General features: G+C 47.4%; 1 protein-coding gene across 1 annotated transcript in view; it reads left to right on the top strand.

The window, feature by feature from the left end:
* Positions 1-22,583, top strand: part of Syn3 (synapsin III) — a 364,727-nt gene that overhangs the window by 2,901 nt on the left and 339,243 nt on the right. The window contains exon 2 of the mRNA XM_042693264.1: positions 17,833-17,890. Coding sequence (XP_042549198.1) covers positions 17,833-17,890 — 58 coding nt within the window. The remainder of the gene's footprint in view (positions 1-17,832; positions 17,891-22,583) is intronic.

The raw sequence follows: 22,583 nt of genomic DNA, 5'->3' as shown, positions 1-22,583 counted from the left end.
GCAGATATCAGGGGTTGTTTAAGTGTGTGGGGGTATCTTTGCAGACAGTTCAGACCCTTTCTATATGACATTAGTCATTCATCTCAACAGAGATCCCTTGCTAAACATGTTTATCTGATATCTTCATGCCCAGTACTGGGCAGACTGGATGGTTTGTCCCATAGTGCTAGGGTTCTCGTTGGTCATCCTAGCCTGCTAGCTTCCAGGTGGATGATATTGGATCTTCTTTCTCTCTGCATCTGCCCACGTGGCATGTGGCGCAGGGGCAGTGGATGCAGTTGGAACGCATCTGTGGCCCCAGCCGAAGTGACACTCACATGTTAACCTTGGTGTCCAGTTTCTTCAATCCACAAGGAGGGTCGGAGTGTACATTTTAGGCTGATAAGGACCTGATGTTGACCAGAAGACTCTCGATGCATCTGGGTCACGTAGCATGCACCTGATACATTAACTAGCTCTTGAGAACAGAAATCTTTGGTTTAAGATATTCTTCTTGCTCCTTCCATGAGTAAAAAGGGAGGAAAGAGACTTAGACTTATAAACTCACCCGGGAGTTGCATCTCCATTCATTGGGTGTTTGTGACGGAGACTTTCTTCCACACACCTGTCAGCCTCTGATACAGAAATCCATGCTAGAGTCTTCATGAACATGAGCTGGCTCGCCTCTCTGGCTTTTAGTACATTTCCAATGTTCTCCAAAATGAAGCTGGCTTCCTTGGAATCTCCATCTTGTCGAGTGTGGTAGTGCACACCTGTAATCTTTAAGTGAGGGAGGCTTAAAGCAGGAGGATTAAGAGTTTGAGAGTCTGAACTGGATAGTTAGATCTTGTCTCACAAGGAAAAGGGAAAAAGAAAGGGGAATGAGGAGGGGGAGGAGAAGGAGAAAAAGAAAAACACGCTCCATTCTGCCTGCAGAATTCCCCCAACAGGCCTAACCTGCGTGACCAAAAGTGGCCAGCAGGTGGCAGGCCAGCCTCATGGTCCCTGGGATCAGCCTTGGCAGAGCTGGACAACCTCGTGTCAGCCGGTCCACACTGTGCGAACTGCCTCCCTCCGGATAGGAGGAAGTTGGTAGAAAGGGAGGAAACCAGCTGGGCTGGCACTGTCCCTTCTTACCTGGCTTTCCCCTATGGGATTGATAATGAAGGGAGGCCATCCGTGGTCTGCTCTGAGAGTGATGGACACTCCTTCCTCGCCCCCCCCTCCTACTCTGGGATAGCGTGATCCCCTCTTCTACCATCCTCAGCCCCAAACACTGCTAGTTCCCCCCCCCCCCCCCCGCCACCGCTGGTCCTGAAGTTGCCTCTGCACCCATTGGGGGCTGGGAATGGATACTGTCTACCGTAGACCCGTCAGCTTCCCATACAAGTCCAGAGTAGCGTCATCATGAACTTGGGCCTGGCCTCCAGTCCTGCAGCTTTGGGGCTTCCTATTGGGCAGGGAGAGAGTTTCGGGAGTTCACCCCCAGCAGGCAGATTTTCCAAACTGAATCTCATGGGGGCCCCCAAAGGATCCTCTGACACCTGGCCAGTGTCCTTCTCGCTGGGAAACTGAGGCTTCCACTGCCACCTCCGCTGGAAGGAGGACTTGCGGCTGAGCATGTTGGGAGGCTGCCCAGCACCTGTCCCCAAGGCTTTCTCAGAGGTGACACTGGCCAAGGCAGGGGTATTTGGGGGGCTTGCGGGTGCTCCAACAAGGCCCTGGCTAGTGGTGCACGTGTCCTTGTATATTGGTTCCTGTTGTTCAGGGTAGATGCCTAGAAGTGGTATGACTGGGTCGTAAGGGAGGTCAATCTTTAGCTTTCTAAGGACCCTCCAGACTGCTTTCCAAAGTGGTTGTATAAGTGTACATTCCCACCAGCAGTGTAATAGGGTTCCTCTTTCTCCACATCCCCTCCAGCATTTGTCGTTGGCTGATTTGTGGATGTGGGACATTCTGACTGGGGTAAGGTGGTATCTCAGGGTTGTCTTTATTTGCATTTCCTTCACCACCAGGGATGATGAACATTTCCTCATGTGTTTCTTTGCCATTTTTATTTCTTCATTTGAGAAGTCCCTCTTTAGTTCCCTTGCCCATTTAGTAATTGGTTTGTTAGGTTTGGGAGGGATTAGTTTCTTGAGTTCCCTGTATATACAGGATGTTAACCCCTTGTCTGATATATTGCTGGTAAATATTTTTTCCCAATTAGTTGGTTGTCTTTCTAGCTTAGTTGCAATAGATTTAGCTGTGCAGAAGCTTTTTATTTTAAGGTAGTCCCATTTGTCGAGACTCTCTCCAACTTGTTGTGACCCTGGGACTCTGTTCAGGAAGTTCCTTCCTGTGCCTATTAGTTCAAGTGTCTCTCCTACTCTGTCCTGCAGTAGTTTCAGAGATTCAGGTTTAATGTTAAGGTCTTTAATCCATTTTGAGTTGATGTTGGTGCATGGTGATAGGCTGGGGTCCACTTTTAGTTTTCTGCATGTGGCTGCCCAGTTTTCCCAGCACCAGCGGTTGAAGAGGCTGTGTTTCTTCCATTGTATGTCTTTGGCTCCTTTGTCGAATATCAGCTGGCTGTAGGCCTGTGGATTTATATCTGGATCTTCTATTCTGTTCCATTGGTCTTCGGTTCTGTTTTTGTGCCAGTACCATGCTGTCTTTGTGATTATAGCTCTGTAGTAGAGTTTGAAGTTCGGCATGGATAGCCCTCCCATATTGTCTTTATCCCCTAGAATTGTTTTGGCTATTCTAGGTCTTTTGTTGTTCCATATAAATTTTTGGACTGTTTTCTGTATTTCAGTGATGTACGTCATTGGGATTTTAATAGGAATTGCATTGAATTTGTATATTAGTTTTGGAAGTATCACCATCTTTACTATATTAAGTCGGCCTATCCAGGAGCATGGGAGGTCTTTCCATTTCCTAGTGTCTTCTGCAATTTCTTTCTTTAACTTTTTATAGTTCTCATTAAATAGTTCTTTTACATCTTTGGTTAGGTTAATTCCTAAATATTTTATTTTTTGGGAGGTTATTGTGAATGGGGTTGCTCCCTTTATTTCCCTCTCTTCCTGTGCGTTATCAGTGTATAGGAAGGCAACTGATTTTTGTGGGTTTATTTTGTATCCTGCTATTTTGCCGAAGTGACTTATGATTTCTAAAAGTTTGGGGGTGGAGTTTTTGGGATCGTGGAGGTATAGTATCATGTCGTCTGCAAAAAGGGATAGTTTCACTTCTTCTTTCCCTATGCGGATCCCTTTAATGTCTTTTTCTTGCCTTATTGCCCTGGCTAAGGGTTCTAGGACTACGTTGAAGAGGAGTGGAGACAGTGGACATCCTTGCCTTGTTCCTGTTTTTAGGAGGATTGGTTGTAGCTTTTCCCCATTAAGTATAATATTGGCTATTGGTCTGTCATAAATGGCTTTTATTGTTTTTAGAAATGTTCCTTCTATTCCTATTTTCTCCAGAGCTTTTAGCATGAATGAATGTTGAATTTTATCAAAGGCCTTTTCTGCATCTGTGGTGATAATCATGTGATTCTTGACCTTGGCTCTGTTGATATGCTGGATTACATTTATTGACTTACGTATGTTAAACCATCCCTGTGTCTCTGGGATGAAGCCTACCTGATCATAGTGTATTATTTTTTTTATGTGTTTCTGGATTCTGTTAGCTAGAATCTTGTTAAGGATCTTTGCATCTGTGTTCATCAAGGAGATTGGCCTGTAATTCTCCTTTTTGGTTGGGTCTTTGCCTGGTTTGGGGATGAGTGTGATATTGGCTTCGTAGAATGAGTTTGGGATAGCTCCCTCCTTCTCTGTTTCTCTGAAGAGCTTGAGGAGTATGGGTATTAGTTCTTCTTTAAAGGTCTTATAGAATTCTGCTGTGAATCCATCTGGTCCTGGGCTTTTTTTTGTTGGAAGACTTTTGATAGCTTCCTGTATCTCATTATAGGATATTGGCTTATTTAATTGGTTAACTTCTTCTTTGCTCAGTTTGGGTAACTTGTATTTCTCTAAAAATGCATCCATTTCCGCCAGATTTTCTTCCTTTAGAGAGTATAGCTTTTGAAAGTAGTCTGTTAGAATTGTTTGGATATCTTGGGTACGTGTTGTGATGTTTCCCGTGGCATCCCTAATCCTATTAATATGGGTTTCCTCTCTTCTTTTTTTAATTAATCTTGCCAACGGGCCATCAATTTTGTTTATTTTTTCAAAGAACCAGCTTTTTGTTTGGTTTATTTTGGTTATGGTTTTCTGATTTTCTAATTGGTTAATCTCTGCTCTCAATTTGGTTATCTGGCTTCGTCTAGTAGCTTTAGGTCCCATTTTTTCTTGTTTTTCTAGCTGTTTTAGTTGCAACATGAGATTATTTACTTGGTCTGTCTCCATTCTCTTGATGTGGGCACTGAGGGCAATAAATTTGCCCCTCAGGACTGCTTTTGCTGTGTCCCACAAGTTTCTTTGTGAGGTGTTTTCATTTTCATTGAGTTGTAGGAAATGCTTTATTTCTTCTCTGATCTCTTCTGTTACCCAGGCCTTGTTAAGGAGTGTGCTGTTCAATTTCCATGTATTAGAGAAATTTCTGCGGTATGCTTTGTTATTGAGAGCTAGCTTGATTCCACTGTGGTCAGATAGGATACAGGGGATTATGTCGATCCCTTTGTATTTGCTTAAGTTCCTTGAATGAACTATGATATGGTCTATTTTGGAGAAAGTTCCATGAGCTGCTGAGAAGAATGTGTACTGTGTTGTTTTAGGGTGAAATACTCGGTAGATGTCAGTTAATTCCGCTTGAAGTATGGCCTCACTTAATTCGGTAGCTTCTTTGCCAATCCTCTGGTTGGTAGACCTGTCCTTTGGTGAGAGTGGCGTGTTAAAGTCTCCTAGTATTATCGTATTGGGATCTATTTTATTCTGTAAGTTTGAGAGCATTTGTTTAACATATCTGGGTGCACCGATATTTGGGGCATATAAGTTGATGATGGTTATATCCTCCTCTTGGATTGTTCCCTTTATTAATATGTAGTGTCCGTCCTTGTCTTTCTGTACTGATTTTAATGAAAAATTTATTTTGTCAGATATCAGGATAGCTACACCTGCTTTCTTATTGGGGGAATTTGATTGGTAGATCCTTTTCCACCCCTTCACTCTGAGTTTGTTTGTATGTTTGGCTGAGAGGTGGGTCTCCTGAAGGCAACAGATGGATGGGTCTTGTTTTCTGATCCAGTCCTCAGTTCGTTTTCTTTTAATTGGCGAATTCAGCCCATTTATATTAAGAGAAAGTATAGAGAGATGCATTGTTGTCCCTGCCATTCCGTTTTCCTAAGTTTTTCTTCTTTCCTTTCCTCCTGTGCTTGCTCAGTTAGACTTTGAGTAATGCCTGTTTGGGGCAGGTCCCAGTTCCTGGTTGCTTTCTTCAGGTTGTGTCCCCCCTCTTAGAATTCTTTGTAATGCTGGCTTAATGTTTATGTATTCATTTAGTTTTTCTTTGCTATTAAAAGTTTTCAGTTCTCCATCGAATGTGAATGCTAGCTTTGCCGGGTATATCAGTCTGGGTTGGCAGTTATTGGCTCTCAGGGCTCGTATGGTGCTTTCCCAGGCTTTTCTTGCATTCATTGTTTGTGTGGAGAGATCTGCAGTGATTCTAATTTTTTTCCCGTTGTAGTATAGCTCCTTCTTCATTTTTGCTGCATGCAGGATTGTTTCCTTATTATTCAGATCCATCATTGTTACTATTATGTGCCTAGAAGTGTTTTTCCTGGGATCTTGCTTGTTGGGTGTTCGATAAGCTTTTGTGATGTAGTTAAGATGGTCGTTTTTGAGGTGGGGAAAATTTTCATTGACTATCTTGTTAAATAGGTGTTGCATTCCCTTGCTCTGGAATTCCTCACCTTCGTCCACTCCGATTATGCGAAGGTTAAATTTTTTAGCATTATCTGCTTGCTCTTGAATTTCCCTTTGGTTTAATTTGAGTGATTTTTCCATATCTGTCACTTTTTGGTCCAGTTGGTGTATTCTGTCTTCTGTATCTGACACTCTACCTTCCATTTCATTCACTCTGTTGACCGTGGCTTCTATTGTGGTTTGCATGGTGGAAATGGATCCCTTTATGGATTCAATGTTGGTTCTCAGAGTACTGATCTCACCTCTCAATGAGGTGAGATCAGTATGCATTACCTCTAATTTGGCGTTTATCTCACTTCTTACTGAGGTTTGTGCAGCTTCTATTTTTGCATCCAATTTTTGTTTGATATCCTGTATATCTTTTGATAGTTCATCCTTGTGCTCTTTCAATTTCTGATCCATTTCTCGCTTTATTTCTTGAGTCATTGCCTCCAGCAACCCTTGGATGTAGTTTTTGTCTTCCATTCCTGCTTTGCTCCCACTGGGGCTCTCCCCTGCGTGGCTGCTGGCTTTTGAGGTGAGCTTGCTGTCCTGGGTAGTGGTAAACCTTGTGATTTTTCTCTGTGATTTTCGCATGGGGGTTCAGGAGACTGCTCTTCAATCTTGTTTTGGTGTGTCTGTCTTTGCTTGGTTGCTGATTCTGTATTGGTAGAGAGAGTCTGTGCCTGATCTGGATTCTGTTGGGAGCCTATTTCCAGCTGCTATTCTGACTTACTTAGGATTCTCAGCTCTCTGCTGTAGCAATTCCCGCCTTTGGAAGGGTTGAGCAGCCTAGACTGCTTGTGTTTGCTCCTGCGGGTGCTCTTGGGAAGATCAGATGCTCTGGATGCACTCTCCCAAATACTGGAGTCTGCTATGGGCTCCTGATGTGTTTTTGTTTGTTTGTTTTGGGCTGGTTGGGGGCTTGAACTCTAGGTTTGGGTGCTGTCCCTCAGCTCTTCAGCTCAGGGCTGGCACCCTACCATTTGAGCCACAGCCCCACTTCTGACCCTTTTTGCCTTGTTCAGGCGCCGGTCCCCTGGCCTGGTTCCGGCCCCAGCCTGGAGCGCGCTCGTTAGGCCTGTGCTAATGTGTATACCACCTAGGTTATGCAGCCTGGAGGACACAGTTCAAATTTCTTCTACTGTTGGTAGTCTTGACCCAGGGGCGCTGTTCCTGGCTTGGGCATTTAAGCTCCCTTCCAGGGGCGCTCTTGCTCTGGCCTGGCCAGCAGAGTGTGCTCCACCAGCTGGTGGAGCTCTCGAACAGTTCCCAGTTTTAGTGGGTCCTGTGGTCCGGGTGTTGGAGTAGGAAGTCTAGGTCAGGGTCTGGGGATTCCCTCTAGCTCTGGTCTCCCTTGATGGATTCCCTGTCCCCTGATGGGTACTCACCCTGTAGGTCATCAGTTGTTGTTGCAGTCCGTCAGTTGTTGTTGCAGTCCGAGTTCAGTTGGGGTGGTTGCGGGCTGGGTTGGGCGGCCCCCCGCCTGGTCGTTGCGATCGCGATTGGGCGGGTGGTCTGCGGACAGGTCCCTTTGTCGCACTGCTGGTGCCGGGTGGCTTTGGCGGGATGGAGCCTCTCCGCTCCGGTGGAGAGTGAGGGGTGGGGGTGGGATCCTCTGGGATCCTCGTGGAGACTCCCGGCTGGTAGGTTTCTCTGTTCCTGGCGATCCGCTGTTCTGCAATCCGGTACCTGGTGATCTGCAAGCAGCCCCCTGTGTCTCTGTGGCTCCGGCAGCCCCCGCCGGGCCGGCTGGCCGGCGGCTTGGCGCACTGCCGCGCGGCCAGTAAAGGTTGGGGGAGGGGTCTTCGCTCTTCTCTGTTCTGAATTTCTTCTTTTCCTCTCTTTCTTTTTTTGTTATTTTCCACCTCTGGTTTTTCTCTGAGTGTTCGTCTTTTTGTTGTTGTCGGTCTCTTGGGGAGATTAAAGGTTGGAACTCGAACTCTCTTTTTGGTTGGAGAGAGCTGTGGCGTTTCCCTACTGCCCCGTCGCCATCTTGGTCCCCCCTCCCCATTTTATTGTTTTAAAATGATCTTTGGGTGGTTGTACAAAGGGGTTTCAAGCCATCATATTGGCTTTTGAGTTTAAGCACTAAAGTGTCTCAGGCAAGGCTTTTTCTTTCAGTTCCTTCCCCTGCTCTGATATGAAGAAATGTGATCTCGGAGCAGGTCAGAATGTTCCCTGAGAGACCTAAACAGGCAAGGAAGATAAAATGTAAAGCTTGGAGAGTGGGCAGGCAGCAGAGTGAAGTTAAAGTCCCAGCTCTGCCACGCCTCATCGCTGTGGTCTTGACTAAATTGCTTTATTGTTCTGTGTCTCGGTTTCCTTGTGTGTTATTTCTGGGGATCCCCTACTTTCTCCCATGCTGGAAACTCAAAAGACTCTGTGATTTTATTTATTTAGTTAGTTCGTTGTGGGGCTTGAACTCACGTCCTGGGTGCTGTCCTGAGCCTCTTTGTGCTCAAGGCTAGCACTCTGTCACTTCAACCATAGCACCACTTCTGGTTTTTGAGTGGTTTGATGGAGATAAGAGTCTCACAGGGACTTTTCTGCCCTGGCTGGCTTCAAACCATGATCCTCAGATCTCAGCCTCCTGAGTAGCTAGGATGACAGGCAGGAGCCACTGGTGCCCAGCTTCTAGTCTCCTCTTTAAAGGCCAAACTGCTTCAAGCTGTTTTGACTAGAGTCACGAAGATCCTATGCCACCTTAGAACCCGGTTGAGGCCTGGTAGGACCTTTGGGGTTAGGGTCAGGGAAAGTGATAGATATGAACTCAAAGCAGAGGCTTAAGGGTGTCCCATGGCCCATGCTGGGCACTGGTGGCTCATACCTGTAATGCTAGCTACTCAGGAGACTGAGATCTGTAGATTGTGGTTCAAAGCCAGCTTGAGCAGAATAGTCTAAGAGACTATTTTAACCAGCAAAAAAGCTAGACTGGAGATATGGCTCAAGTGGCAGAGTTTCAGTCATGGGCCAAAAGCTGAACAAGAGTATAAGACCCCCAGTAATAGCACATGCACATGGACATACACAGAAAGACAGACAGACAGACAGACAGACACACATACATACACACTCACTACAGGACACCAGTTAATACTTAATGAATGAGTATAAGTAAATCCCATGCGATACTGGAGATAGAGTTATACACAACATTACTTGCTGCCCAACTGAAATTTGAATTTAACAGGATGTCCCGTATTTTAGCTTTTGGAGAATGGTAATGAGAGAGACTCTGCAAACAGCACCCAAATAGTCTGGCCCTTATGCTGCCTTGCTTGCTGGCTGGGGAGCCAAACTGAGTCCCAGGATTGACTCACACCACAGCAGCCTTCCCTCCCTGTGAAGCAGGAGGAGCATCTCTCCCCAGCAGGGAGGGGCCAAGCTCAGTGGCCAATCATGAGCTAGACTGCCAGGTACCCTGAGCTCTGGTCCCTGCTCTCTCTCTCTCTCTCTCTCTCAGTTCTGTGACCTTGGGCAAGTCCAACCGCCTGGGACCTGGCCGGCCTCAGCCGTACAGCAGGTCCAGCAAAGATGGTTCGTAAAGGGTCATTGTGCACATTAAAGACAATGGCACGGGTGGCATTGCTCTGTGGCTTAGCCTGACATAATAGGCCCTGAAATGGTAACTGTTATTAACAATTAATTGCAGTTCCTAATTGCTGGTGACTAGAATAGTGCTGGAAGCCAGGGGGCTTCGAAGGGAAGCCGCCTCTTGGCAGACCTCTACGCTGACTTGCTGGAGCTCTGCGGGGGGAGGGGGACCCAGATCCTGGCAGGCCGGCAGACGCTGGCTGAGATGCCACCGGGGTTCTAAGTCTATCCCTTGCCCCTGGAGTCAGGGGAGAGGCTTAGAGAGGAGACACACAGCTCTCTGTTGAGACACTTGGCTCTGGAGAACCAACTCCTCACCCCTCTCCCCGCTCCTAAGACTCTCCTCCTGCTTGGGTGGGGGAACTGTTAGGGGGTGTGGGGGAGGGCCTCATGAAAGAAGACGGTCACCTTCCTATTTGATTCCTCCTTTGACCCAGACATGCCACCCAGCTCTACCTGAAGTGGCTTTTGGACCTCTGGACACTGTCCCGGCCGCTCCTGCCCCTCCCTCCAGAGTGCCCAGTGCCTGGGGGTGGGGGAGGGGCTGGGCATTCCCCAGCGTCCTGCCCGGTTGCCTGGAGACCGCGCCGTTTTCCCAGGCCCCGGGCCCCTTTTATGAGGGAGACAATGTGCGCACACAGTGAGGGCCTTGTGTGGCACCCAAGCCCCGAGCCCTTTGACTTGAGGAATTTTTCAAGTGCTGACCCCTCTTCGTGAGGTCTTCGCGCCGTCCAATCCAAGGGCCCGGTGCCCTGTGGCTTCCTACCCAGATCCCTGGGGGTGGCGCAGAGAGCGAGAGAAGGGGAAACAGAGAAGGGTTGTGACCCTCGCTCGGCTAGAATCTTGGGGGAGAGCTTCACCCTCCAAACTGGAAGGGGAGTATGGAGAGGATTCTGGTGGATGCTGCTTCGTCCTGAATTCCTCTCTCCTCAATGTCCTTCTAAAGACCTTGGCTGAGCTCTGGGATCTTGGGGATAGGGGGCATGTGTCCTTCTCTGGGCCTGTGTTTTTTTTCCACGTTAGGTACCAATGAGGATGGAGGGAGATTGTGGTCCCCAAAAAGGTTGTTTCCATCAGAAGGTACCACCCTCCACCTGCCGTGTTGGATAGTTTTCTTTGTCAGGAAAAGAAACAAGACTTTGGTTAACTTAGGCAAAATTGGGATTTCTTGGTAATATGTGGTGAAGCTCCTAGAAGCTAAGAGAAATGTGATGACTGGAGTTCCAGAAAGATTAGGCCCCAGGGCCGCTCTAAAAGGTATCTGGAGCCTGGCGCCGGTGGCTCATGCCTGTAATCCTAGCTATTCAGGAGGCTGAGATCTGAAGATCACTATTCGAAGCCACTCTGACTGACCTTCTTTCGAAGGAGTCCTTGGAGCCCTGGGTCTTCTTGAGCAATAGTAACTCTGGAGCCAGAGTTACTCCAGGCTCCATGCCGCCTGAGTTACAGCCTGGCCCGGGGGGAAGACGGAGGCAGGTCTCTGGGCAGATGCCAGCCTCATTACAGAATGTCTCTCTCCCCAGGGCCTGTGGAAGCCTGCCTCTGACATGTTCCTGGCAGGAGAGAGGCATCCGTGAGGGCAGGAGAAGGGATGGAGCTTCCTGTCTCCTCTCCTGACCTCCTACCCTGGCTTTGCAGAATGAGAGGGCTGTGGGTTTCCTGGAGATTTGCCGTGAGCTCGGTGCCTCTGCAGAATGGGCTTAGCTAAATGAGAGTTTGCCTGAGCAGCTTGCTCAAAGGACACAAGCCATTCCGCTAGTGAAGGAGCAGATGGAAGCGAAAGAGCACAGGTGCAGAGAAATACTTCCCTACGATGAGGAAAATCAGCTCGGTGACAGATGGCGTCTGCCACTTGTTTTCAACTGAAGAGAGATGACTGGGAATGGTGGGGGGGGGGACTGCACTGGGTGTGAGGGCTCATGATCTCTGGGGGCTATTTTGTTCAGTGCAATTTCAAGGGCCTAGTGGAAATCTGAGCACATACTAGAGGAAGAGTGGATGGATGGATGGATGGATGGATGGATGGATGGATGGATGGATGGATGGATGGATGGGTGATGGATGAGTAGATAGGTGGATAGATGAGTGGATGGATGAGTAGATGGATGGTGGATGGATGGATGAGTGGATGGGTGGATAGATGAGTGGATGGATGAATAGATGGATGAGTGGATGGATGAGTGGATGATGGATAGGTGGGTGGAAGAATATGTGTGCATCCATATGTTTGGGTGGTGGATAGGTGGATATGTGAATGGATGCTGGGTGGGAGGCTGGATGGAAGTATATATGATGTATTGGTGGATAGATATGTTGATGTATGTATAGGAGAATAGATGGATGCATGCATGGATGTGTGAGAGGAAGAATGAATAAACAGAGAAATGGATGGACACATAATGTCCTCAGCCTTCTTGCCCTTCTGTCCTTGACTAGTCCCCTGCCTTTCTACATCCAATGCACATCATTCTTGGAGTCCTCTTATCATCCCCCTTAGACCATCACAAACCCTTTTTCCGAATGATCAGGCATTAGTTACTTGCACCGTGAAATGGATGACACCTTTCAGTATCTCACCTCTCTGGCGGGCATTTCTCCAGGTTGGGCTGGGTAGATAGAAGTTCAGCCAACACTTGCTGAAGGGAATGGTTTTTCCTTTTGGTGCATGTGAAATCGATGACTTCTTGAAGTCTCTAGAAACAAAGGTGACAATGTTGTGTCTTCAGACAGGAAGGCCAAAGACAGGGACCTGATATTTTAGCCAGTTTTCTGCAGTCAGGAGCTGTGGATGCTGATGACTCTATTTACCCTCAAAGTCTGAGGGAGCTGCTGGTATGCAAGAAAAACAATGATGACAAAGTCAGGGCGGGCTAGGCACAAGCAGATGCTGCCATCGTTCTTCTCTTAGAGATGATTGTCATTTCTCCAGGCACAATAAGGCTGACCTCAGGCCTTCTCCCCTCCTGGTGAAGATCAGGGGGGACACAGATGACCACATGTCAGCGGTATCAGACCCGTGCATCCTTGTGCAGACCCTACAATAAGGAATCTGGGACTCAGGAGATGGATGTTGGCTTGAGGCACACTAGGAAATTCATAAAAGAGGTGGAGGTGAGCTGGGTCTCTCTCGAAGAGCAGCTAGCCCGCCTACTTCTTCCGCTGAGAAGGTGACCTCCACTCCACATAGAATCTTCCTGGCCCCTCCGTCCTGAAGAGAGCATGGCCGAGGCTCTGCTGCCTTGATTGCATGTACAGGATGGCTTTTATTTTTTGAGGCTGGCTGGGGCACAGGTGGTCCTGTTTGTGTTCATTCTCTTTCTTCTGCTCCTGCTGTAGCTGCTAAAGAACCCAGTACCCACGCCTCATAAATCTCTCTCACACATCACATCCCACCACCCCAAACCTAGGGATTTCCCACCCCAGACCGTCCCAGTTTATAATATTCTCCTTCCTGGTGCCTCTCTGATGTGGCAGTAAAATATGAGGCCACCCACAGAGATAGAAGCCTGGAAGGATCCACAGCTCCCCACCCCCTTTGCAAGACTACAGAGTTGACAGACTGGCCAAGGTGTTCAGGAGGTTGGGGGCCCAGGGGAGGGGGGTCTCCTTAAGAGAACGGACATATTAGGGCACAAAGAGGAGGCAGCTGATGTAAGACCAAGCCTGTGGGCACAGCAGAGACCATCTGTTTTGCCTGAGGTCAAACAGCCAGTCAATTACTGAGGCGGCAACCCCAGCCCCCAAGGCATCTAGAATTCCACACCACCCTTCCCTTACGCTCTGCCAGACCGAGCTGTTCAGAGGCAGCTCCAGCTCCAGCCTGAATGAACCCCCTCCCTCCCACTCCCACCACACCAGGCGAGGAGGCAGCAGTCTGTGTGGCCCATCAGGAGACAGACTTCTGACTCACAGCCAGGCAGGGGGGATGCAGACCGCCTGACCCTCACCTCAGCCTGCCAGGCCTTGCAGCAAACATTCCAGAGATGGGCAAAAACCCGCGTTTCTGCTGGAAGGTGAGGCCTCATCAAGACCAGCAGTGCTTGAGCGGTATTAGTGTAATGCAGGGCACCCTGGGCTACAGATTAGGTTCAAGTTCAAGATTGCTGGTCATTGTGCAGGCCGGACACCAAGCAATGATTTCCCCCCAGCCCCGTACTGTAATAGGTGTCAATTTGTAAGCGTATTACAACAGTCTACCAGTAGATGGCAGTACAGGGAGTCCTATGGCTGCAGAAGACAGACATCCTTATGAATGTCAATGGAGCCAGTCAATGGACAGACTCATCAAGCATGGTCAGTGTGCCCTGACTGGGTACTGGGCATGAAGTGAGCATTATAACACTGCTTCTAGTTTCCAAGAGTTCACAGGTTCGATGTTTGTGGGCAAGGGGACAGAGGATGACTATGTAATCACGCGGTAGAGCGGGGTTATAATGGCTGTAAGTGTAATGTGCTGGAAACTGCGCAAGGACACTGTACCCAGCCAGCCACACCACACTGCCCAGGCAGACAAAGCGGGTGCCACCCATGAGTTTGTTGGAACATTGGAAAGAGGATTGGATAAAGAAGAGATGTAAACATCCTATGCGGAGAGGATGGCGCGTGCAAAGGCTTGGCCGTATAACCTCAAAGGGATCACAGGAGGTTGGGTAGGTCCATGAAATGGAAGAAAGCCAGTGATGGATGGTGTGTGTGTGTGGGGGGGGGTCATCTGTGGGCAGATGACCCGGGTGGGGAGGGCCAGTGTGGACTGTCAGGAACATCTGAAGGGAGGAGGAGACCACTACAGGTTGTGAGGCTTTGTGTGGGAACTTCTCGTGTAGAATGTCGGGTGGAATCCTTACCCCATTGTCCCTTAGAGGTCATGTGAAGGTCGAGGAGCAACGTGGAGAGGCTGGCAGTCCTTCTGTGCAGTATGACATGTTTACCATGTGATAAACATGCATCATCACACCTGTGGGCACATCAGAAGCCAGGGATCCCATAATTCTGCTGGTGAACATCCAAGAAGAGGAGGTTTCAGTCGGCACACCCTCAATAGTGAGCTCATCTCTCACCCGTGGATCCGGTTTCAGGACCTCGGCTGCAGACACTGGAGTGTATTGTGTGCTAAGAGCTGTTCTAAGAGCTGTGTGTCACCTGCTGCAGTCTCCACAGCAACCCCATGTGGTGGCGCCCACTGTCACCCCCATTTTCCAGGTGTGGAAACAGAGGCAGGCGGAGGGTAAGAGACTTACGGGAGGTCACACCGCAAGCGAGCAGAAGAGCTGGGATGGTGCCAGCCACTCTGCTGCCTTGCAGAAGAGAGAGCCAAGTGAATTTCTCACCAGAGCCTTCCCCTGGCTATGCTGTATCACCCCTGGACAAAGGGGGAAACTGAGACCTGGGGTGGGGGTGGAAGCTGAGTGCCTTGTCTTAGAACACAGTAGGTAAGTGAGTGGTAGAACTAAGATTTCCCCGCCCCCCAGCCATGTTTGTTTGTTTGTTTGTTTTCTGGCATGCCTGTGGTTATTGTGGAGTTGCCATTCGCAGGCTACAGGCCCAAGCTAGCACCCGGAATGCCTGCTCTGCAGCTCGCTCTAGCTCTTGCTAACTATCCTCTCACCACAGGCAGAGCAGTTAGGGCCAAGGGATGCATCTCCTAGGACTCTTCAAATCATACTCTAGACTATGATTCAGGTCCCTGCCCCAAAGGACCTTGATCCAATTCCAGAGTCTCTGTAGGCCAGCTTGTTGGTCTATCCTCCTAAGAGATGTCTGTGGGTGGGAGGAATACACGAAGCTGGTTTGTCCACAGACCTGCACAAGAATCTGCAGTGGTACCAAACAGAGAGGAAGGTAGATGGAAAATTAGTGAGGACCATGGACTGGAGAGAGGACCCCATGCTTCCATATTCTCATGGAACTCTAAGAATTCTATGCTTAGATGGGTGTCGTGGTGGGTGCCTGTAATCTTGGCTCTACGGGAGAAAGAGGAGGATTACAATGTGAGGGTGGCCTCAGGTAGCAGCATGAGGCCCAATCCGAAAAGTAAACTAAAGGAAAAAGATCTGGGGCATAGCTTGAGTGGTAGAGTTCTTGTCTAGCAAGCACGGCGCTGTGTTCAAACACCCCCAAAAAAGAATGTCTAAATTCTGAGTTTTTATGAAGTTGTTTTCATCAAGAGAGGAAGACAAACCTGTCTCCCCCCTCCACAAGGCCCCCGAAATCTAGAATTTGCCAACACTATTATTGAGAGCTTGTGATCAAATTCACAACATGTGTGAATTATTTCCCTCTGTGTGCATATGTGTGTATGTGTGAATATGTGTGCACATATTTTCTTGAAGAACTTTGCAACCAAAATCTTGCTTTCTAGTCACATCAACAGTTTCTGCCCAATGAGAGCCCCGCCTCATTGACATCTTGGCCAGTTAGTACTGTGAGAAAAAAGTGGCATTACTACTGGAGATGCCAGTCAGGGGTCCCGACAAGCTTGGGAAGAGGAGAGGTGCACTGCATTGGCTGAGAATCGACGAGGCCTCCGGAAACAGACTGAGAGGGTTTGTAGAGAGGAATCTTTCACAAATGGAGGCTGGGAAAAGAGCTGTCCACACCCATGTTCCAAAGGAAAGAATCAAAGAAGCCCAGAAGGTTCTTTTAAAAAGGGAGATGTGTGTGTCTGTGTGTGTGTGTGTGTACACATATATATACACACGTATATATATACACATATATATACACATACATATATATATATGGGTATATAAATATTATTAAGATATAGTATAGAGGGGTTACCATTTCATAAGTCAGGTAATGAGTACAATTCTGTTTGGACAATGTCACTCCTTCCTTTGCTCTCCATGATGAAGAAGGTTCTGAAGGGAACGCTTCCAAATGGTTCACTAGGACTCACACCAAACTGATGGGAAAGTCAGGTGTACATTCATTTTCATGTGCCAAATGTGGAAAATAGGGAGAATGAGCCTGGAGAGAAAAGAGCCATCTCTTCCCTCAAGAAGGCTCAGGGAAACACTTAGCATAGTACCTGGTTTAAACAAGTACCCCAAAACTATTGACTTCATTATGCCATTGATCAAAAAAGACCAAATAGAAATTTCTGTTACTTTTTTTTTTTTTTTGCTGGTCATGGGGCCTGAACTCTGGGCCTGGGTGCTGTCCCTCAGCTCTCAAGGCGAGCGCTCTACCATTTGAGCCACAGCGCCACTTCCGGCTTATGTGCTGCTGAGGAATAGAACCCAGAGCCTCATGCATGCAAGGCAAGCACTCTACCACTGAGCCACCTTCCCAGCCCCAATTTCTGTTACTTTTGATTTTGGAAGGATATCTAAATCCATAAGCACTCTTTCACTGCTGTGTGTGTGTGTTTTTAGGACTGGGGGAAACATCCACAGACTCAGAACTAACAAGCCTGGAATCAGATCTGAAGCAAAGTACTTAGTGTTCCTGAGTTTAGGAGATTCCTCATGTATGTTCCTCAGGTGGAAATAAAAACACCTGCTTCCAGATAAAAAGGGCTGAAGGTTAAACTCTGGGCTTCACCTATCATACCACTTATTCATTCCACAAATATTGGCCTCCTACTAGGTGTTGAGCACTCTGATGGGTGTTGAGAATAGAATGACGATGAGACAAGGCTGTTCTGATCGTTTAGTGAGACACAGGCTTAAACGCAATTACTAAGAATAATTGTTCACTATAATTGTGATAGATTGTGTGGAAGAAAGTATATGAAAGATAAGCCACATCAAGGGAGAAACTGTGGGTCAGGGCTGTGGTGCTCATAAGGAAAATGAACAGTCTGCCTCAAGAATACTGGCTGTGTTTCTGCCTAGAGTCATGGATCATGAGGATGCCACTGGTTGGTAAAAGGGCAGATTGAGGCAGGGATATGGAAGAAAGGGATGGAAGGGTGGGTGGAAGGGTGAATGGATAGATGGTTGCATGGATGGATGGTGGGGAGCCCGGGGGAGATCTCACCTAAGAAATGTTGACAGTTGACAGCTGCTTCATTGGACAAATATTGATAGATCAATAATAATTCCTTGATGTATTACACAATGCAATGAAATAATAGTGTGTTGTTACTTATTCATGGTCTCATTTAATCTTTGAAATAGCCCTTCTTATGTGGAGCACACTTGGGCATAGCTTTCTTTCACTGCGTATACAACTGAGGCATGGGAACGTCAATGGCTTGAGAGAATAGAACTCGTGTCCCCGATGTGCCCCTTACCCCCTCGTCCTTCCACCACATGATGTCTCTAAGAGACGGCACAGGTGCCATGTCCTCTTGGGCTGAGGCCTTTGGTAGAAAGGGGCAGAGAGTAGAACTGTCTGCAACCTTCCTCAGTAGATTTTCCTTTCCTTGCAGGTCGAAATATTTCCACGGGAAGAAGGTGAATGGAGAGATCGAGATTCGAGTGGAACAGGTAGGTGTGTGGAGCCATGCCCTGGGCACAACCACCCTGCCGTGTGCTAAGCTGGGTCTGTTCCCAAGACCGAACGTAGTCCTTATTCTTTGTGGCCCTCATGAGCTAATTCCCTGGGAAAATCCCGGCTTATACCTGAGAGGTCTAGGATTAGTTGGTCCAGTGCCTTTCAAACTTTTGTGCTAGCGGTGATCTTTTCTCCTTCCTCCCCGTCAGCAAAAAAGGAGCTCATTCTATGAAACAGAGGCATGTAGATGTGAAGGGCTCCCATGGAAATGGGTGTGGGGACCCCAAAAGTCCCAACAGTTTGCTTCATCCTGTTCCTCATTGTCCCCAAGGCCTCTCCTTGGGACACTTTGGCCAGAAGGTTGTTTTGGAATCCTAGCTTTCTTGTTTTTTAGTCATTAAATGGTTGGCTTTGTCTCTTTGTGACCCAGTATTCTTGCGACAGTGTCACTGGGATTAAATTATTTAGAACCTCAAAAGAGATCAAAATTAAGAACATTAGCTGGCATGATTAGCACTATTTTCAATGCCCAGATCCCTCATTTTTTTGTGTTGGTCATGGAGCTTGAAGGCAGAGCCAGAGTGCTGTCTCTGAGCTTTTCTGCTCAGGGCTAGCACTCTACCACTTTGAGCCATAGCTCCTCTTCTGGTTTTCTGGTGGTTAATTGGAGATAAGAGTCTTACCTGGGCTGGCTTTGAACCACAATCCTCAGATCTCAGCCTTCTGAGTAGTTAGGATTACAGACATGAGCTACCAATTCCTGGCTTCAGATCCCTCCTCTTATGTGAAAAGAAACACATACATGCTGTAAGGCTCCATAGGAAGTTAGCAGCAGAATCAGGACCATGGGATGTAGTCTCTGATCTCAATGAGAGTTCCTTCTAGAAGCACTATGCTGGGCCTTAAAGAGCACATAATAGCTGGAGCTCTGGATCCAGACTTCAAATTGGAATCCCAATGCCACTGCTGAACAATGCTCAAGTCCCCTCCAGCAGTTTCTCTGTGTGCTTGGAGATATAATCGCATCAAAGTGCATCCTTAAGGTTATTGAGTTATATGAGTTAGTACATGAAAATGTCTAGAAAAGGTAGGGTGCCAGTGGCTCACTCCTGTAATCCTAGCTACTCAGGAGGCTGAGATCTGAGGATTGCAGTTTGAAGCCAAACTGGGCAAGAAAAGTCTGGGAAACTTTTAACTCCAATTAATCACCAAAAAGCTGGAAGTAGAACTGTGGCTTAGGTGATAGAGTTCCAGCCTTGAGCAAAAAAAAAAAAAAGCTAAAGGACAGTACACATACCCTGAGTTCAAATCCCAGAAGTAGCATGTGTGTGTGCACACATGTACACACACACACACACACACACACACACACACACACGAGTCTAGAAAAGTGCCTGACAAATACCATTTACTCAATATATATTTCCTGTTCTTTTTTCTTCTTTTTCTCCTTCTTGCTCTCTTCCTCCTCCTCTTTCTCCTTCCTTTCCACCTTCTGCTTGTCATTGTTCTTTTCCATTGTCACCCTCGTCTTCTTCAGAGGCAAACAGTAATTAAGGTAGACAAGATCCCTACTGTAAAATTAATTGGGAGACACGCAATGAAAACAAACAGAAGGTGGAGGCACTCTGCTCTTTGAAGTCTGTGTGTCAGAGGAACACAGGACTTCTGAGCATCACATTGATTGCATTGGCTTCATATGAAAACACCTCCAGTTGGAATTTCAATCTGATCCTGTGGCTTTCAAGTTAATCCAGTGTCTACTGGTTTTCCTTCCATGGCCAAAATAAAAAGCCAGGTTATTTTTGTTCATTTTATAAATATTTGTCAAGTGTCTACTATGCTAGCTAGCTCATGTAGGAGCTGAGGATGGGGAGTCGGGAGCCTAGTTCCCGAACAGCTTGTGGTCTAGGAAGGGAAGTGAGCTAAATAAGTCTTAGCCGATCATGAAGGTCAGAAACGAAACGTGTTACGGACAGCAGAGCCCAGGACAAGCTGAGGGAGTCTGAAGTAGCTTTGAGGAGAATTAAAACATTTTTTCATTGTTATTATAAAGGTGATGTACGGAGGGATTTCAGTTACATGTCAGGTCATGAGTTCATTTCTTTCTTTCTTTTTTTCTTTTGGTCGGCCATGAGGCTTGAACTCAGGGCCTGGACATTGTCCCTGAGCTCTTTTTGCTCAAGGCTAGTACTGTACCACTTTGAGCCACAACTGCACTTCTGGTTTTTTTCTGTGATTAATTGGAGATAAGAGTCTCATGGGGACTTTTCTGCCTGGGCTGGCTTTGAACCACGATCCTCAGATCTCAGCTTCCTGAGTAGCTAGGATTACAGGTGTAAGCCACAGACACCCAGCATAAGTCCATTTCTTTTTGGACAATGTCACCCTTTCCCTCACTCTCTCCCAGTTTTTTTCCTCCCACTCCTCCCTCCCACGTGTTGTATCGTTCATTTTCAACATAGTATTCCATGATACTGCATTTGTCTGCCCTTGGCCCCTCCATTTTTCCCTTTGCCCCTCCATTTTTGTGTCCCCCTTACCCTCCGAAAGACATATAAAGGAACAAAACAAAAAGGAAAGACAACAAAAGATAGCAGCAAAGGGACCTCTCTGATGGTTTGGAGGATGGATGGGATTTCAATACATACAGATGGTGCTCAAGAGTTCCTGAATGGACACCAGGTGAACCAAGGAAGGAGACCATAGATACAGTGTGAAGGGCAGGGAGTCTGGTTACTGGGCCCCCAAACAGTTCACCTCATCCTCCTTCTGCATCTGACCTGTTCCTCCTCCCCATTCCCTCTTTCAGTAAAGAGCACTACCATGTACTTTCCACCTGATCAGACTCCCAGATGCCTTTCTCTCCATCCACCACGTGCTAGGTCCTGCTGACTCCACATCCCATAATGTCCCAGTCTGTCCACTTCTTTCCATTCCATTACCAAAGGTCAGCCATGGCTGTGGGCCACTACTGAATCAATAGCCTCAGGATTCCAGTCTTCCCCCATCTCCATCTTATTCTTCAAATCAAAGCTAAAGTGATCTTTCTTTTAAAAAATGCAAAGGAGAGCCTTGACAGTGTTAGTTTTGGAGTCCCCTTTTCAAAGACACTTTCTCCTAGGTTTATTTAAAAAATCAGATAACTGGGTTGCACTTATTCATAGCACCCCAACTTTTCCTTCCCTAGCCCTTCTCTGAGATTTTTACCTATATACGTGGGGCAGGATTGTTTTTGTAAGGGGAAGGGCCGTGGCTGTTTAGATCGTACTCTGTGAAGTAGCATGGAGCCTGGCATTCAGTAAGTGGAAGTGGAGGAAATAGTTGCAGAGTGAATAACCGATTGATTCCACAGATTTTGGGCTGCTTTGTCAGTTTCCAAGGGTGATAAATCATGGCTCCAGGACCTGTGTTTTTCATAAACTATGTGGTGAATGCTCAGTTGCCAACCTGGCTGCCCAGCCTCATTCCCTTGATGGTGAACCAACTCACACACATGCTTCCATTTCCTCTTTTTTATCTTAGTGCTGCCTTGGATTCAACTTGTAGAAGCAAAACATTTGAGCCAGAACACACAAGGGAATGACCACAGGATGCAAATCCGTTGGAGGCAGGGGCCCTCGGGGACACCGAGCCAGCCTAAAAAGGCTACAATCATTCTAGAAAACACTGGCTAATTTATTTATTCTGATATCTGGCCATGCCTTGCCACAGCAGACAAAAGGTAAATTAACCTGGAAACCAATCAGTAGGTCGTTTGGCCATGTCTCCCTGGGAGGCCTACCTCCTCAGAGCCATCTGGGAATCTGAGTAGAATCTGTTTGCTGATGTGCATCCATGGGGTGGGTCACAGAAGCAGTATCCCCTCCCCACCAGGAACCTCACAGGTATCCTTCAGCACTTAGAGAAAGGCTTAGGACTGAAGCCACTGTTTAGTCTGAACTGACCTCAGATTTTGAGAGCCCGCCTCTCATCTAAGGGCCAAATTAACTAGATAATTGCACTGTCTGGGTTTTGCTGGACAGAGCAAAAGAGTCAGTTGTCGTTGGCCTAGAGGAAGCCTCCACCCTTTCTCTCTGCTCTCTTCCCCTTGGGCCCCCTCTCCCACCCAACTCCAAAACTGCTTGCTTGGCTGTCACGAAGCCAAAAATCCGGAGCCCCGGGAAGACCAGAGAGGGGCTGCATCACTTCGTATTCAGTTACCTAGAATGCCTGCTGGCTCTGCGGGTCCTCACCACAGTGTCCTAGCTGGTCCGGAGAGGGTCGGGTCAGGGTGGTTGGCACATCAAGCTTGCCTGTGTTTGTATTTGGCCAAGGGTCATCTTTTCCATAGGAACGGCCCCTCCTCCATGGGACTAAGAAATGAGGGTGGTGAATGGATTAATATTAAGTAGATTTGCTGTCTGAGGGGTTAGAGGACTAAAACTTGGTAGAATGGAGTCAGGGATTTTGTAAAAAAGGAAAACTTCCCAGCCCTGGTGGCTCTTGAATATCATCTGAGCTACTCAGGATACTGAGATCTTGTGGTTTGGAGAGAACCCAGGCAGGAGAGTCCATGAGACTCTCTATCTCCAATGAACCACTCCAAAAATAAATAAATAAAGCCAGAAGTGGAGCTGTGGCTCAAATGGTAGAGTACCAACCTTGAATGAAAAGCTCAGGAATAGCATCCAAACCCTGAGTTCA

Source organism: Dipodomys spectabilis, unplaced genomic scaffold, assembly GCF_019054845.1.
Source record: "Dipodomys spectabilis isolate Male_0828 unplaced genomic scaffold, ASM1905484v1 ptg000163l, whole genome shotgun sequence".
Lineage (NCBI taxonomy): Eukaryota > Metazoa > Chordata > Mammalia > Rodentia > Heteromyidae > Dipodomys > Dipodomys spectabilis.
This window is presented reverse-complemented; position numbering and strand designations above follow the sequence as displayed.